The 19,038-nt window shown below is 29.1% G+C and overlaps 1 protein-coding gene across 19 annotated transcripts; it reads left to right on the top strand.

Moving 5' to 3' along the window:
• Window positions 1-8,042: 8,042 nt before the first annotated feature.
• On the top strand, window positions 8,043-18,309 carry LOC110624916 (putative disease resistance protein RGA3). Of its 19 annotated transcripts, none has more exons than XM_021770374.2 (12): window positions 8,043-11,413; window positions 11,525-11,592; window positions 11,693-11,745; window positions 12,260-12,382; window positions 12,542-12,631; window positions 12,722-12,785; window positions 12,899-12,947; window positions 13,074-13,162; window positions 13,286-13,417; window positions 15,962-16,054; window positions 16,159-16,219; window positions 16,361-18,309. In XM_021770374.2, exon 1 carries the CDS (start codon window positions 8,107-8,109, stop codon window positions 11,386-11,388), a length of 3,282 nt encoding a protein of 1,093 aa, XP_021626066.1. In that variant the 5' UTR covers window positions 8,043-8,106; the 3' UTR covers window positions 11,389-11,413; window positions 11,525-11,592; window positions 11,693-11,745; window positions 12,260-12,382; window positions 12,542-12,631; window positions 12,722-12,785; window positions 12,899-12,947; window positions 13,074-13,162; window positions 13,286-13,417; window positions 15,962-16,054; window positions 16,159-16,219; window positions 16,361-18,309. The 19 variants fall into 19 exon arrangements, with proteins under 19 accessions (XP_021626066.1, XP_021626063.1, XP_021626059.1 ...); XM_021770371.2 differs by having other exon boundaries at window positions 12,722-12,947; window positions 16,361-17,332; window positions 17,984-18,309; XM_021770367.2 differs by having other exon boundaries at window positions 12,722-12,947; window positions 16,361-17,332; window positions 17,959-18,309.
• The last annotated feature ends 729 nt before the right edge of the window (window positions 18,310-19,038 follow it).

Below are 19,038 nucleotides of genomic sequence, written 5' to 3'. Positions count from 1 at the left end.
AATAAAAGGGATAAAAGGGGAAGAAGAATTTCTTTTCCGATTGAATTTAGACAATCATTGTAAATCTTATTTTCTGAATCTCAAAATATTAATATAATAAATAATAATACTGTAAATTATTATGTAATCACCGTTAAAAACTTTTAGATTATAAAATTTATGCATATTACTATAAGTAATTAATTTTCAATGGTTTTAGTTAAATATATGATAGAATTATTTTTTCATCAATTTAAATAACAAACTTGTAATAAACTTTTTTTTCAACTTGTCATAAACTTTTGAAATCAAGGAAAATTACTAAAGCTAAAATATAAGAAGGGGAATCCAAAGAGCAAGGATGAAGGGTCTTTTTTTACATATAATCTTTTAATTTTAAACCTTTTTATTCCCAAAATATATTATAACGATTGTAAGTTGCTTTCCCTAATTGTTAGGAGATAGCTTTTTTTATCTTTTATTTTTCTTTTCAAAATGATTTTTCAAATTCCAAAAAATTTAACGTTATTTCCCTAACGAGTGTACTGTTTCATATCAATTTTTTTTAAAGTAAAATTATTTATTATATTAATAAAATTTTATTAAATAAAAAGAGATATCATCACAAACGATCATATCTAATAGATTCTCTAATCAAAATATAAGCAGTTAGAGTGGCATGACGACGAATACATCTAATAAAAATATGAGTTCTAGGGTCTAACAAAAATTTACAATCATTCAAAATCAAATCTAGTTCAAAAATATCTAAATGTGGAGATTAAATAGATTGAACCACTTGCAAATAGTCCATAAGAATGCAGCCATTAAAAAGTAAAAATTTCGTCGCAAAGAGCAAATAGCAACGGAAAACTAAAACTTTGGTTTCCATCAAAAATAAAATGTCCGGCTTATAACTAGTAACCAAATCCTTCAATGTATTACCTGTCCGAGAATTGCCGAGTCCTCGGCAGTTACAACACAAGACGATAATTGCTTTCGGCTATCCCGACCTTTGACGGGATGAGCCGCTTCATTTTTACTTGTCAAATTAACATTCGCAGTGGTGTGATTAGAAATATCTGAAGAAAAATTAACATTGTTAAAAAATCAAAACAAATATCTTTTTGCTTCTAATTTCATAATAGATACCCCTCTAAAAGATGCCATAAATCTACAAAAAATGTCTGCATATCCTGAAAATTGATTGAATTGTATGTGAGAAACATCTCCATCATACAGAAATTATAAGCGACGATCAGAATATCTCTATAACTCTTAATAAAGACAACAACATCTTTTTTTTAATTAATAGTCAATTGACGTAGATCATTTTTTATAAGAAAGAAAAAGGAGTTATGTTTAAAAAAAAGAAAAAAATGAGAGTATCGAGACATATAAGAACCACAGAGGAAAATATGTATTTCATATCACATTTTTTAAATTCTAAAATTTATTTATTTTTACATTTTAATTTAAAATATGTTATCCTAAGCTTTTCATTTGGTATAATTGTAGCCTTAATTGGAGTTGAATCTTTTTTACACGTAGTATGCCATTTAAAATTTATATCATTCTTTTTTTTTCTAATAAATTTTTTTATAAAATAAATCGATGAAGAAAAAAATTTATAGTTTGTGGAAATTAAATTTATATGTTATATCCCTCTCTCCAATAAATATAGATTGATTTAATTTTCATTAAACATAATTTTATTATTTTAAAATTTAATCTCCATACCTTAATAGTTAAGTTATTATTATTATAATATTTTTTTTACTCTTTTGACTGGCGGAATGCATCTCTTTTAAATTTCTTTAAATGATGATTATATTATTTTAATTTTAATTGGGGTGGAAACATTCATTTGGACCACCTAAAAATCCCAAACTATCACATCAAAATTATATCTTTTCACTTTCATCACGTGACTTCTGTGTGAATTCCAATTGAGGAAAGAATCCTTCAACCTCAAGTCGCAACAGCATCAAAATTTGTCTCCCCTTTTACGTATTTATTTATTAAAAAATTACTGTTTAATTTCTATAATTTAATAAAATTGATTAATTATTTTATTTTAAAAATTATATTAAAATATTTTTGATATTTTAAAATATTAATTAATTAAATTTAATTTTTATAATTTTAAAAATTTTATTAATTTAATTTCTTTATATTATAAATTTAAATATTTTTATAATATTTAATGATTAAAATTAATAAATAAATTAATTAGTAGACTTGATGTTTTAATATTTTTTTAAATAAAAAATTTAATTATTGAATTTTATTATATCATATGAATTAAATAGTTAATTTTTTTTATTTTTTTATTTTATTAACAATAAGATGGATGAAAAAATAAAACTATATTATAAATTTAAATCAAAGTTAAATTTTATATGATAAAAATAATGAACATTTAGTTTAAATTAGATGTTGGTATAATTTAATTATGAACTTGTAGAATAAAAATAATTATTTAGTCCAATAAAAATATAATTTATATTTTTAGAATCGATGCAGCTGCAAAAGGATGAAACAATAACCAGTAAGAGAAGAATTAATTGATGAACAAGATAGGGACCTGAGCTAACTTAGAATAAAGGTTTTGGAAATACCGAATTAAATCTATTTTTTAAAATAAAGAGATTCTAAAGTAGAATTGGAAAAAAAAAGTTGTATGAAATTGATAATGTTTTTAATTGTTTTATTATTTAATAATTAAAGAGATTTATATAAATATTTTTTTTATTTAAAAATAAAAAGATTAAGTTATTGCAACAACCAGAATGAGTTACGAAGTTTTTTAACTCACCTTGAGAAACGTCTTTCCTACATTTTGGTTCTTAAATCCAAAATTCTTTTATTAAAAAAAATCATCTATTGTCCGAATTGCTTTAAGAAATTTCAAGAACATTGTGCTTTTGTTATGACATCTTTAATTTAATTCAACAAAGATGTTTTCACGGGTCAAGTTCTAATGGTTCCTCTGATTCATGCTCATGTCAATTGCTTCCTGGAAACCAAAGAAAGTACTTTGTACATTTATCATACTAATTAAGTCACTCATGGCAGATGAAATCGATTTTAATTGAGAAATACCCAAAATCCCTATTTTCTTGAATTATTAAGACCTGCAACTTGGGTTCTAATAATGGATTGCATTACTGAAATTGAGTATTTTAGTTACAAAGAGGCAGCGGAAAATATGATCAAAGAAGGGTTGATAGACAGTGGCGGAGGAAAGGTACGGCAAGGGGTACGTGCCGTACCGGCGATCGGAAAATGTTTTGAAGGGGATGAAGGTACCGCAGCGGCGCAGCCGGTGTACTACCAAAGGGAAGCTCCTGGCTCAACCACTGTTGATAGAGAAGCTTGTGTTTGATAGTAATTTGATAAATATGGGAAGATACATTATTAACATTAAACAATTGTAATTTTTTAATATTTACAGCGGAGTGAAACTCACACGCACATAGATTTATAAGAAGTTGGGTATATTTGAGTTGAATTGAAAATCTTTGGTTCAATTGGGAATGAATTTTTATTTTGGTTAAAATTGAGCCTTCACTGAAAGTTTAAGGGTAAATATAAGATTTTTTCCATTTTGAATGTTTTCTAAATATTTAAAGGTCTAAATTTTCTATTCATGGAATGGGATAGAATTCGCTAATTATATAATTGATTTTTCTTTTCAATTTAATAATTTTTATAAATAAGGTGTATTGATCTACTTTATATTTATTTAATTTAAATATTAAACGATAAAGAAAAGAAAAAAATTATTAAAATAAAAGAGACCAAAGAAATTTCAATTAAAAATTTAATTTTAGAAAAATTTAAGGAGGAGTAAAATAAGTGCAATAAAATGATAAAACAAACGATTAATTAAAAGTATTTAAATAAGTAAATTCTATTAATTCTTTCATAAGATTAAATTAATTTGTAAAGTGTTAAATTAATTTTTAATTAATTAATAACTCTAATAAGCATATAAATTTAATTAATTAATCACATTAAAAAATCACTCAATTTCTCAAAATAAAAAGATATCCTAATTGTTATTTATATTAATTCAATTAAATAATTATATATTTATTTGAGTTAATTAATAATATATTATTTAATTAGGATATCCAATAGACTATAGAAGTATTGTATCTAAAAAAAATAAAAATAAAATTTAAGATGAACAGAAAATGAAATTAGATCTCACAACTTAATTAAAATTTTAACTAGATTAATATTTAATTAAATAATTATATATTTATTTGAGTTACTTAATAATGTATTATTTAATTAGGATATTCAATAGACTATAGAAGTATTGTTTTTTTAAAAAAATAAAAATATAATTTAAGATGAAGAAAATGAAATTAGATCTCATAACTTAATTAAAATCTTAATTAGATTAATATTCAATTAAAAAATAAATTAACTATTAAAAGTCATTATAAAAAATAAAAAATAAAAAATAAAATAAATATAAATTCAATTCAATTCAACTTAAAAGGATGAAGAAATCGAAAGATAAAGAAAAAGGAAAATGAGGAGACATATGCAGAAGGAAGAGATGAATTAAGAGATATCTTATTACTTCTAAAATAATAATTTATATAGGTCTTTTTCTGATAAAAGGTAAAGAAGATATTAAATTTAAAAAAAATAAATTAATAAATAATTTTATTATTTTTATTTTAATATTTAATTTGATTGTATTTATAATTATCTGAAATAATTTAAATTCTATATAACTGAACTGAAACTCAGCTATATTTTTTTTGAAGTCATGAAACTCAGCTATTTATTCATTGAGTTTGAGTTACGGCCTTAAATAAGGCGTTGGTTCAAAATATATCTAAAATATCATCTACTAATTTTTTTAACACTTTCAACTTTAAATTTGTTTAAAATAAAAATTTTAATAAAAAATATTTTTTATTAAAAATAACATAACAAAATTAAAAAAATTAATATAAAAAAAATATAGTGAGTTTAGGTACTTATTATCAATTTACTAATTTGAATACTCTAATGATAAAGGAGATAATTCTCGCAACATCATTGTAAAATTGAATTTCATGCTTGTTCACTCTGTCGGGTCTCCTTCCACCTGATCAATGTTCAAAATTAAAATATATATATAGCAAATGAATGAAATAATCCATCAATAATTGAGCCCAATAGTTAAAAAGTCTAAAAAAATAAAATTTTGTACTTCATTGAAAAAACCCATTTAAATTTTAAATTAAAAATAATAATAATAATAATTTTCATCAATGTAAAGTGATATTTTGCGATTTCATATAATTTTTAGATTATAAAATTATATATATATATATGATCTAAATATTATTATGATTATATATAAATGATATGATATAAGGGGAATTCTATTTTATTTTTTAAATATTGTAAAAAAGAATTTCCAACAGCGAATTATAAATATTTATATAATGATATTTGTATGAACCGACATATTTTGAAAAGTTTAACTTTTTAATAAACATATTAATTAGATATTACTCTGGACCAGAAAATATAGAATTTGAAAGCATCAAAACCCATAATCTTCATTTATTGGGAAAATTACTTTTTAGTCCCTGAGATATAGCGTAATTAATGGATTCGTTCCTCTATTTTTAGAACCCAACACTTTCGTCCCTGAGATTTAATTCCGTCAAAATTAGAGGTCCCTCCATAAAAAATGCCGTTAGTGACAGAAAAAATAACCGAACTACCCTTTCTAGAATCCAATACTTTAATCCCTGAAATTTAATTCCTACAAATTTATAGGTCCCTCTCTCAAAGAATTGAAGAAAAAAATATGTTTTCGTCTCTAAGATATTATATAATTAATATATTTGTCCCTCTATTTTTTGAATTCAACACTTTAGTCCCTAAAATTTAATTTCGTCAAAATTCAAGAAAGAAAATCTCAAACTCAATCTCCATAAACAAATAAAAATTTCAATAAATTTAAAATTCAAATTCAGTAAAAATAATAAAAATTAAAATATATAAAATTTAAATTATTAAGAATAAAAAGTTAAAACTCAATATAAATTGCTTTTGTGATGTCATTCGCTATCGATCACTGCTCGCCATTTGAAAAATTCATTAAAATATTTCTAACATTTTAAAAAGTCTACTAGTTAGTCTATCCATTAATTTTAGTCGTTAAGTATTGTAAAAAAAATCTAAAATATCCGTGATATGGAGGGACTAATTAGTAAATTTTTTAATAATTTGAGGGACCAATTAATAATTTTTTCTAAACTATAGGGATTAAATCGTAAAATATTTAGTGATAAAATTAATATAGGAACTAACTAGTAGACTTTTTAAAATGTCAGAGATATTTTAATATATTTTTCAAAATTGAAGGATTAAATAGCGAGTTTTTTCATACTATAGGAATTAAATAGTAATTTCTTATTTTATTATTGATAAGGGTATTTTTGGGATTATATTTATTCTCTTTCCATTAACCAAGTGAAAATCATTGACTTAACAGAATTTTTTGACGGAGAGACCTTGAAGTTTGATGGAGGGACCTTGAATTTTGACGGAATTAAACCTCAAGAACGAAAGTGTTGAGTTCTAAAAATAGAGAAACAAATCTATTAATTACGCTATACCTCAGGGACTAAAAAATAATTTTTTCTCATTTATTTTATATCTTCCCGCAATCGTTGTAACAAAATCTTGTTTAATCTCATTATTGACCATGAAAAATCAAGAGCAACCACATAAAAAAAAAAAAAAGGCAAATTGAAAATGCTTAGTCTTATCTTCTCTTTCTCTATATCAGAAAATTCAACTTCTCAATCAAGAGATGATCCAAGTATTAAATAATAATTATTTTTAATTAATTTACAAAATTTTCATTTCGAAAATTAAAATTTTATATAATTTTATAAAAATTAATTTAAATATTTTTCAAAAATAAGTCATACCAAAAAGAAGGTTACAAATGATTTAAATGCTTGAAAATAATACTATTCAATGAAATTATTATGTTGAATTTAAAATTTTAGTTCAGTTATTATGTTCCGTTTACATTATTATGTCTATTTTTAGTTTAATTATTGTCTTTTTTTTTATTTAATTTTCTTTATTATAGTAAAAATCTATTAACACAAGAACATGGATTTTTCTTCATGGGTTCCACATGAATTGATTGCATCCACAATTTCAGTACCTTACAAAGCAAGACCTTGACTTGCTTACAACCATCCAACTCCATTTTTTCCTTTCACTTTCATTTTATTAAAAAAATTTACACCCTTCTTTGGAATGCATAAGGAAAATATTTTTAAATTTTAAAAAAATATTTTTTAAAAATATTTTAAAATTTACACCCTTCTTTGGAATGCAACATCGATCTTATATTATATGAAGCAACTTATTTATTTAGTAAAAGTTTCTCAAAGTGTAGAGATTACCACCAATAAAAATTAAATTTTAATCAGGTTAACTAGTTATATATTTTTAAGATAAATACTGAAATAATATTATGCTAAAAATTAAGATGTATTATTTTTTTATAAAATTAAAAGTTTAATCAATAAATTTTATTAATACTATAGAGAATAAATAATATGATATTTAATATTTAAAATTAAAAAAAATTGATTAGTAGACTTTTTAATATTTTAAAGACGTTTTAAGGAGTGTTTTTAAATAGATATTCTAATTAATTAATGAGTTTTATTAAATTTAATAGATTAAATAATTAGTTTTTAAAATTTTTTAATGTGATTAAAAGCGGCGAGAATTACATTTAGGTTTTCTTAAATTTTAGGAAATTTATTATTATATTTTTGAATTTTTAAGAAATTTATTATTATGTCCCAGTAATTTTTAAATTCAATTAAAAAATTATTATTTTAAAATATAATTAAAATAATATTTTAATTAAATTTAAAAACTTATAAGAATAAACTAATGAATTTGTTAAAATTCAGGTAGCAGTATTAATTCTCACTTAATTAAAGAGTATTCTTTTAAGTCAACGTAGGTCCACCAAAAATATATATGTATTTTTAATTTGGTATAAGAATATCCTCCAGACAGTCACCTTCATAATCCTTCTCTTACTTTCCAATCTCTTGAAAAGCAATGGCAGATGCAGTTCTCTCCGGCATTACTGTTGAAATCATTAAGAAACTGGGTTCACTAGTTCATCAAAAGACCAAGCTGTACCTGGGTGTCAAAGAGGAGCTTGAGAAACTTCGGAGGACAGTTTCAACTATCCAAGCTGTGCTTCTTGATGCAGAGGAACAGTATTGGCAGAGTCATCAAGTGAAAGATTGGGTTGATTCACTCAAAGAAGCATTTTATGATGCTGATGACTTGTTAGATGAGTTCTCCACAGATGTTTTATTGAAGCAGATGATGATCGGTGATAGAATGGTGAAGGAGGTAGGATTCTTCTTTTCAAGCTCAAACCCATTTGCTTATGGCCTTAAAATGGCTTATAAGATTGAAAAAATTAGAAATAAATTAGATGAGATTGCTGCAAATAGGAGGTTTCACTTAAATGAGCGCAATGAGATCCCAACTCCTAGGGTTGAGGAAAGAGAGCAAACTCACTCATCTTTGCCTCAAGGAGTTGTTGGTAGAGAAGACGATAATGAGAAAATTATTGATTTTCTTCTGGATTCTAGTTATGAGGAGAATGTGTCAATCATTTCCATTGTTGGTATAGGAGGTCAAGGAAAGACAACACTTGCTCAACTTGCATTTAACGATGAAAAGGTGAAATCAAACTTTGAGCTCAAAATGTGGGTGCATGTTTCTGAAAAATTTGATGTAAAAGAAATTGTTGAAAAGATCTTGGAATCTCCTTATGTTGGGAAACATGGAAATCTAAATACATTGAAAGATATTCTTCATGAGAAAATTAATAGAAAAAAGTATTTACTTGTTTTGGATGATTTATGGAATCAGGATTCCGAGAAATGGTTTAAGTTGAAGGATTTGTTAGCTGGAGGTGCAAGTGGAAGCAAAATAATAGTGACTGCACGCTATCAAATGGTTTCCGAGATTATAAGATCAGAAGAAACACATTACTTAGAAGGCCTACCTGTTGATGAGTCGTGGTCCTTACTTAAGAAAATGGCCTTTAAACCAGGGCAAGTGCCTAGCTTACAACATGAGAAAGTTGGAAGAGAAATTGTTGAAATGTGTGGGAGAGTCCCTTTAGCCATAAGTGTAATAGGACGTGTGTTGTATTTTACAAATACAATAGATGAGTGGCAACTGTTGAAAGCAAAAGGGTTTTCAAATTTGAATGAAGGGGAGAATAAGATTATGCAAACTCTCAAGTTGAGTTATACCCATTTACCTTCTCATTTGAAGCGTTGTTTTGCTTATTATAGTTTACTTCCGAAAGGTTTTCAAATTGATGTAACCTATTTGGTGAGTCTTTGGATGGCACAAGGATTTATTAAATCTTCGGATTTAACACGAAGTCTTAGAGATAAAGGTTTAGAATATTTGAAAGATCTTGTATGGAGGTCATTCTTTCAAATCGTAGAAAAAGATGATTTGGGCAATGTAATATTTGTGGAAATGCATGATTTGATGTATGATCTTGCCAAGCTAGTAGCCAAAGAGGAAAACGTTTCATTAAATTCAGATGCAAATCGTTTTGAAGGAGTTCGACATTTGTTGATTGATTCTGATGTTGAGTCATGGCGTAAAGTTACAGAGCGTTTACCTAGTGCAACAAAGTTAAGATCGTTTATATCATGGTCAACAAAGCAAGATGAAGAAGAATGCCATGAAATATTTTCCCAGTTAAGTTGTGTAAGGGTATTGATTTTGTGGGGTATGAGATTTGAGAGACTGCCACCTTCTATTGTCAAATTGATTCACATAAGGTTCCTTGATCTTTCTTATAGTGAGGGCATTGAGATCCTTCCGGATTCCATAATTAAACTTCAAAACCTGCACATTCTGATCCTAATAGACTGCAAAAGGCTTAAGCAGTTGCCTAAGCATATCAAAAAGTTAGTCAATCTCCAGCGGCTTAACCTTGGTGGATGTGTTGCTTTGACTCATATGCCACTAGGGATTGGTCAATTGACTTCCCTTGAGCGTTTATCAATGTTCATGGTGGCAAAAGATAACAGTATTCACAAACGTAGTGGTGGACTCAGTGAATTGCGTTACTTGAATAATTTGAGAGAAGATCTAGAGATTTTGAATCTTCTGTATGTGAAAAATCCAGCATCTGAATTTGAGGCTGCCAATTTGAAAGAGAAGCAACACCTTCCATCCTTGAAATTAGCATGGAAACTGGGTGAGCCCTATGAAGATGATGACAGTGATGCTGAAAACGACCGAGAAATATCATTAGAAGAGCTGCACCCGCACTTTAATCTGAAAGGGTTGAGGGTGTATGGTAGTGGAAGACTAGTATTTCCTAGTTGGATTTCTTCCCTCACTAATTTGGTGGAGCTTGTACTTGATAACTGCATAAGATGCCAACATTTTCCACCCTTGGATCAATTCCCTTCACTTAAAACTCTGTGCATTCGTGATTTCACTGATCTGGAGTATATAGAGAGTGAGATTAATTGTGATAGTGCATTATTCTTCCCATCTCTGGAGAAACTCTGGCTCTTCAATTGCCCAAATCTGAAGGGATGGAGAAGTCATACATCCACATCTCAGTCGCTACAATTTCACTGTCTTCTTTATTTGGAAGTCAAATCTTGCCCTAACCTCACTACAATGCCTCTCATTCCATCTGTCCAAGAATTGGCGTTGACAAATGCCAGCAAGAAGTCATTGGAGGACATACTGAAGATGAACATTTCAGTATCCCCATCTACCTCTTCGTGTTCTTCGGTTTCCCCTTCTGAATTGCAACTGTTGCATATCGAGGGAATTGAGGATCTAGAACTTTTGCCAGAGGAGTTGCTGACAAATCTCACATCAGTCCAACGTCTTGATATTCGATATTGTCCACGACTAACAAAGGTGTCTTCTGCTTTGCGGCATCTGGCCTCCCTTGAGACTCTTGTATTTGTGGCTTGTGAGGAGCTTGATTTACTTTATTTAGAGGATCATAGTGACATGCCATGGCAATGCCTTGGAAGACTCCAACGGCTTGCATTTTCCAATTTGACCAAATTGGCATCAGTCCCAAAGGGACTTCAACATCTTCCTACTCTAAGTAGGCTCACAATCACAAGTTGTCCTAATTTGACATCTTTACCAGATTGGATAAAAAGCATCACTGGATTACAATATTTCTGCATTTTAGAATGTCCTCAAATATCAGAAAGATGCAAAAACAACATGGGTGCTGATTGGCCCAAGATTGCTCACATCCCAAATATTATCATTGACAAAATATGGATTCAAGAGGATGGCTGCTATAAACTATGATCAGAAGAATCAGATTTTTCTCCTGGTACGACCTAATCCTCTTCAATAAACATTAATAACTTTTCCTCTATGTTAGAAGCAGACATCATTGTTAGGGATTAAAATTTTCATTTTTTTTTTCTTATTAATGTTGCAGGTTGACAGATATCTTGCAATAATTTGTCTTAAATGTCAAAGTTGTCCTTCATAGATGTTGAACTAGTGGTGTGTAACAATGACAATATCTAGTAATTCATTACTATAATTTCAGTGGCAAGAATTTATTATAAGCAATTTATATTCTTTTTCTCTCTTTGTGGTCTAGGTATCTTGGGGCATGCACTGCTACTGCTTCTGAACTTTTAGATGGGATTTGGGGTATGTACTGTTACTGCTTCTGTACCATCCATATCAGAGGGGTATCACATTGTTAGCAATGTCTCTATTTTTTCTATATAAATAACCATGTGACCAACCAAGGCAATTACTATAGCCACTAGATTAAAATTGCTTCTTCAAGTTTTTATTTTTCTCCATCTCATTCCCTTGTCAGTTACTTATGCACATTAATTATTCTGGAGTTCATTAAAATGCTTTCAAAATTTGTTATTATTTCTGGAAAAAATGGTATTTGGACGCTTCAAATTTCTTCAATTTTAACTTATTCCTTCCATCCAATTGTCCAATTGTCCAATTGTCTGCTTTTGCTACAACTTTATTGATATGCTATCTTTCCCAAATTGAAGACTTTTCTTTAGGCATTTAATATGGAAGTTACTCAAATACAACAAGCTTTTTCTATTCAATGATCCTCTTTTTTTTTGTGTAACGTTTATAGTTTTATAATTTGAAGTCAATTCCTTCACTTCAAAAATAATTTTTATAATTGCAGGACTGCTTGGAGCTTTTATCACTGAATGCATGTTCTGGGTGAGATCTAGCACTAGTTCAGCTTGGGTTAAGATTGCAGTTGAAGATAAAATCTTCAAGCATGCTTGAGGAATTAGCTTTTTATGTAAGTATTCCATTTCCATGTCTTGTCATGCATAAGTTTCTTTTGTGCAATTATAAGAAAACAAATGGATATCCTTGTCTTAAATCAGTTGGCATCTTAAGTGACTACTACATAATATCTTATAGTTTCAATCAATCTAAATGCTTGTTATTTTTGTAGCATTCACATATGCGGCAGCATGAAAATTAAGGAGCCATTACCTTTTTAAGGAGAGCTGTTCATCTAACTTATCGGCAATATTTGCTAAAGGTATTGAAATTTTAGAGGCCATTTTCTCTTTTTTACTTCTATGAAAATTGTGAAGAGTTCAAAAACTAACTAGCCTAACATGTGTCATAGTGTCTGGGCCTGATGCGAACCTCTAATTCTGATTCAAGCAGATTAAGGGTCAGAATGATGAAAGGTTTAGTGACGCTTACTAGCTGAGACCTGCTCAACTGATTATATACATAACAATAATGCAATTTAAATTGCACAAGGAATGGATCTTTCTTTTAAAATTTAGTATGACAGCAGGATGTCTCAAAAGTCAGAACTGATTTGAACTCAGTTCCTGCAACTGAAGGTACGAGTTAAAACTAGTAAAGTGGGCCATCCAAATGGAATTTCCTCATTTTCTAGCTTTTAACTGAAAAAGTTATTTTCCTCAAACATTGTTGCATATTCAGTTGAAAATTCTGTTAAAATTCAGGAATTGAGGATCAAGAATTTCTGCTAGAGGACTTGCTAATGCAACTCAAACATGGTTTCAGCTAAATGCAGCCAATGGAAGTGTCTTTGGTAAATGTTTATTCCTTTAATGATAGTTTGAAGCTATTCTGCTGATATCGTGACTCAATACTTGAAGCACTGCCATGTAATCTCACTGGTACATGTTTATTCCTTCTTCTTTTTGTGTGACAGGTACACAATACGTTATAATTTGCATTAATCTAATGCTTGCTGCTTACTTGCACAGCAGCATGGAAATTAAGGATTCATTTCCTATTTAGTGGACAACCGATCATCTAAGTTATCTCCAATAATTTGTTGAAGGTATGGAGAGTTTTAGAGACCGTATGATTTACCAATTACCATAATTCTGGGGACCTTTTTTGCTTTATGAATTTCAAAAACTGATTACTTCTAATGTCTGTCATTGTCCAGGCCTGAAGCAAACATCTGATTTTGATTCAAGTAGATATAGGGGTCATAATCATGAAAGGTTCAATGATGTCGACTAATTAAGACCTGATTAATTGATTATATATAAGAACTTTGCAATTTAATATTACACCAGAAATGGAGATGTCTAAGAACTGGTTTCAGTTTAGTTCTGCCAATTGAAGATTTATGAGAAATAAAAAACGATCTCTGAAGGCACATGTAAAAAACTAGCAATCTGGGACGCATTAAAGGAATTCCTCAACTTTTAGATTTTTAACTGAGCAATTTATGGCCTTTTTTTTCCCCCAAAAGTAATTTATGCATTATATATATGGGATCTATAATTATGTGTTAAGTCTTATTGCTTGGTCGTTTTACTATCCTTTTATTGTTATCTTTTCTTGTACTTTGTTATAGATTATAAGAAGTAAATATATTAATATAGGAAGTAAATATTGATAGATGGGTTAGTTGCTTAATCTTAGGGATTGTATAATTATAGACTTGATTTTCTTTCCTGTTTAGATACCGTCTTTTATATATAAATAGGTTGTAATCTTTATTATGAAATACAACATCAAATATTATATTTCTACATGGTATCAGAGCCTTTCTCATAGAGATTTTTTTTTTTTCTTTTCTCTCTCGTAAAGTTTTAAAATTTTTTTGGAGACTTAGGGCTCCGTTCATTTGGGTTATCCATAAAGGATAACATTTGGAGACAGTAGCGCTCTGTTCATTTGGGTTACTCATAAAGAGTAACATTTGGAGACTTAGGGCTCTGTTCATTTGGGTTATTCACAAAGGGTAACATTTAGAGACTTAGGGCTCTGTTCATTTGGGTTACTCACGTAGGACTCTATTCATTTGGGTTACTCACGTAGGACTCTGTTCATTTGGGTTACTCACGTAGGACTCTATTCATTTGGGTTACTCACGTAGGACTCTATTCATTTGGGTTACTCACGTAGAACTCTATTCATTTGGGTTACTCATAAAGGGTAACATTTGGAGACTTAGGGTTTTATTCATTTGGGTTACTCATAGAGGGTAACATTTGGAGACTTAGGTCTATGTTCATTTGAGTTATCCATAAAGGTTAACACTTGGAGACTTAGGGCTCTGTTCATTAGGTATTGTTCACGGGAATTATTCATCAAGTATTGTTCACGGGAATTATTCATCGGGTACTGTTCACGAGTACTGTTCATCGAGGGTACTGTTCACGAGTAGTGTTTCTCGGGTACTGATCACGAGTACTGTTCACGGATTCGAAATTCTATTCACAGTAAGGCGTTTTACTAAGCTGAGAAAATGTGGTCTCCCGTTCTAGTGCTGAATCTAAATGTTGAGTCATGGCAAAAAACCGTTTGTGAAGTTTTGTGCGTACGTCAATTATTGGAAGAAGTTGGGTTTACAAATTCGGTGTCTGTTAAGTTGTATGGGACGAGTTGATTATATATGTAACAAGTTGGACATGATTAACATTTATACTCCAACTTGAGGGGAGTGTTATAGATTATAAGAAGTAAATATATTAATATAGGAAGTAAATATTGATAGATGGGTTAGTTGCTTAATCTTAGGGATTGTATAATTATAGACTTGATTTTCTTTCCTGTTTAGATAACGTCTTTTATATATAAATAGGTTGTAATCTTTATTATGAAATACAACATCAAATATTATATTTCTACATACTTCAATAATTTAAACAGCAAAAACCCCATAGTTTTTGCGTTTATTTGATTTGGTTTCTGGGAAAACAAAATGGCAATCTGGACTTTCATCTATAAAATGTAAAGCATTTGCCTCAAACTGAGGTCTAATCTACAGGAATGTGATATTGAAGGTATCCAGCACTATAAACATGCTCTGTTCAGAGGTCTCTGTTTCTAGAAACATTTTCATTTTTAATTTTTTTTTTCATTTGTTTCTTCATTTCAGAAATCATTTATGTGATTGCAGAATCTTTTGGAAATTTTGTCACCCGATGCATGTTCTAAGTGAGATCTAGTGTTCGGGGACTTATGGTTGTTGAAGGTCAAATCTATAAGAATGAGATCTTATGTAGTTATTCCAATTTTCTTGGTTTTTTCATATTTAACTTTCCTATTTTACGTGAAGTAACAAACTTTAAACAAAAACTTCAGATCTTCAGCTTCTGTTTATCCCTTAAAAGTTAATTTCAAGCTATTCTGCTGAAGTTGTACATCAATAGATTGAAGTGTTTCCATGTAATTTTAATTGAGCTATGGAAATACTGGAACTGTTGCCTTTAAGTTCAGAGTTTGGAAATTGATAATGGTTGTGAATGCCCTTGTGCAAGGAAGTTTTTTTTCTCTTTGTTTTGTCCATCACCTTCACATGCATTACTATGAACATAATTCAAGTATAATTTTTTTTTTAACTCATTTTTCTATTTTTTGACAGTCTGGTGCGTTTTGCAAAATTTCAATCTAAAATGGAACTCAATTGCAGTTTAGACTTTAGAGGAAACCTTGTGGGCACAACAATCACTACATGGTACTCATCTTTTTTTTTTTTTTGCCCTCAAAATGTTTTAATTTGACAACATTTAATGAACCGAGTGAAATCCACTCGAATGGACTGATTTGCTTTTCCAATAGGCATATACAATATAACCGTCGTTCAAGGGTTTCACAAAAGCCATTTGGAATTTGGAAAAAGGTATCTTTTGGATTTAGAAGAGTTTAGGGTTGCAATTATTCAATTTATTATTACACTATATTTGTGCACATCTGAGTTTATTTGATTTATAAACTTCTTCCTCGTATGCTCTAGGGTTTCTGTATTGTTCTTTGTGTGTAGTGAAAGAGAAGCACATCCATCAATCATTATCAGTTCTTGCATATGCAAATAGTTGTAATTACAATCTTTTGTAAGGCAAGTACATCCTGTTCTCTTCTTTAAATTCCACAAGTTACCGCATGAATTCTTCAAATAGTTGTAGTCTTGAAATCACATTGAACATTTCACATCTTTTTCCTAGATTTCTTTGTAAAACTGACAAGGATTTCTTTTTATTTTTTTATTAAGGTTTGACTGTAGAAAAATTGAGTGCTATTGTATATAATGTGCCTCTTATATGGACTATAGGCTGTTCTCCCTCTTAAGCTAGCTTTTGAGGTGAGTTAGGCTTCGCCCAAATTTAACATAGTATCAGAGCCTCCCCATCCGATGTTGGGCCTCCCATAAATATGTCAGACACCGGTAAAAATTCTGGGTGTGAGGGAGTGTGTTGAATTCCACATCGGTTGTGGAAAGGGTAATGTGCCCCTTATATGGGCTATAGGCAGTTCTCCCCTCTTGAGCTAGCTTTTGGGGTGAGTTAGACCTGACCAAAATTTAACAGTATAGTTTTGTATCAGCTAAGTTCACTGGTTGGAGATGAGTGGACTTGAACCGCCAACATCCATCACAGGGTAAACCACTGCCTCTTGGGTCGGGGCTCCCGACTGATTCTACCATAGAAAACCCCCCGTGACTATTCTCTGCAGCATTCATGTGCTCTGGACTTGAACACTATTTATGCAGTGGACCCTTTGTGTGAATAATAGAATGAAAGATACTCCTTTTATTTTATCAATAAGATATCCTTCAGTTGAAATCAACCTCAATGCTTGCTACTCTTCTTGCAGTTACACAAGTATGCAACTTGAAAATGGTGGAGTCATTATCTGCTATAGCACATAGTTGATCAGCTGGAGTTTCTTTATAAGGATGAAGTATTTTCCATGTGTTTCGGAACTTTTGTTCTTCCATAAAATTATGAAATGCCTGGTAAATTCTTACTTTAAATGTATCTCATTGTCTCTAGGCCAAAAACGAACATTTGGTTCAAGTAGATTTGAGGATTATAATCTTGAAAGGTCTAGAATTATAGGAAGAAAAGCATTTTTTCAGTTTCTTGCTTTCTATGTAATAGGATACGAGGATTATATAGTACAAGATATTATCAATTATGCCTATGATTATGCTATCAATTATCGTTTAAAATCATGCTAGGATTATGCTAACTATGATAATGTTAATCATTGATTAATTACAATTATGGCAGAATATTTTTTCCAACAAAAGACGATGCTACAGCTCCTCTTTTTGCTTTCACAACCAGATTAATGGAACATTTGGAGCTTACATGCAATTTAGCATCTCACAAGTTCTTTAACTAGAAATAATTTTCTTTTTATTTGAAGTATATAAAATTTATGCGCTACATAAAATGTTAAATTTTAAATTAAGTCAAATAAATTTGCTCTGTTGTATAGAAGTGTAATAAAAGACCATTCCAATTTCCAACCTACTATTCATCCATGTTCTTATATACTGCTGATTGAGATTGCAGGCTTTTCTTGAAAATTATTCCTGGTTTCCTACCTTCATTGTTTACAAATTCATTATTACAGGTTCTTCCTTTGCTTTATGATTCAGAGAAGCTGGGAGTGGATATTGAGCTGAACTCTAAAATAGTGGTCAGTGATGGATGCTGTTTATTCTCATGGGGGATCCTTTTGAGTTTCTGTTTGGATGGCTCTTGCATTGGGTTGTTAATATGGCAGGCCACTCTTTGGTTAAGGTTGCTATACCTATACTATATTCTAGGTTTTTTCACTTAATATTTTAAATTCTAGGTTGGGTGTAATGGAAAATCTATCTGTCTGAGTTTAATTTGGATCTAATTTGTTAAGTTTATTTCTTGGATATACTTTTAACTTGAAAAAGACCAAGATAAATTAGTTTTGCTAGTGTTTCTTGGAGTTTAATGTCATATTTTATTAAGATGTATTTCAAAAAAAAATGTTCTTTATGTATAAAACTAATTACTTAAATCCATATAATCTCTTTTATCATCGTCTCAATTAGTTTTCATGGAAAAAAAAAGTTCATCACCTGCAATTTTTGCAATCAAGTTTAAATTGATCCTATCTTAGTAAAATAATATATTTTAGCAATTTAAATGTTATTCTCTTATTTTGAAAATTTAAATGTTTTTATTTATTGTTAAAATAAATTAAAAAAATAAAAAATCAATTTCTCGAATAACTCAGATCTCCTTCCTCTTCTTCTTCAATAAAGAAAAATTTTTACATTCAACCAGAAATATCTGGAAATACAGGTAAATTTACAAACTCAACCAGATATACGGGCAACAGAAAATTTAATCAACACTAAAATACTGAAGAATCGAAAAAGAAAAATAAATTTTGTTTTCTGCAACCAAATTTGAAGAACAATAATTAAAAATTCCAATCGGAAAATTCAACCAAGCTTTAAGAAAAACTCAAATATTCAAAAAATCAACATTGAAAACTAAAAATAAATTCCAGAACAAAAAAAAAATTCAAACCCGAAATTGAAATCCCAAACAGCAATTCACTGATCCTATATTTTAAATTAAATAGCAATATAATACATGTATTAATTTTATTGGTTAGAATAACATGTCATTCATAACATGTGGTACTCTAAAAAACGTTGAATAATTT

Source organism: Manihot esculenta, chromosome 10, assembly GCF_001659605.2.
Source record: "Manihot esculenta cultivar AM560-2 chromosome 10, M.esculenta_v8, whole genome shotgun sequence".
NCBI lineage: Eukaryota > Viridiplantae > Streptophyta > Magnoliopsida > Malpighiales > Euphorbiaceae > Manihot > Manihot esculenta.
Note: the sequence above shows the minus strand (reverse complement) of the source record. Positions and strands in the feature narration are given on the sequence as shown.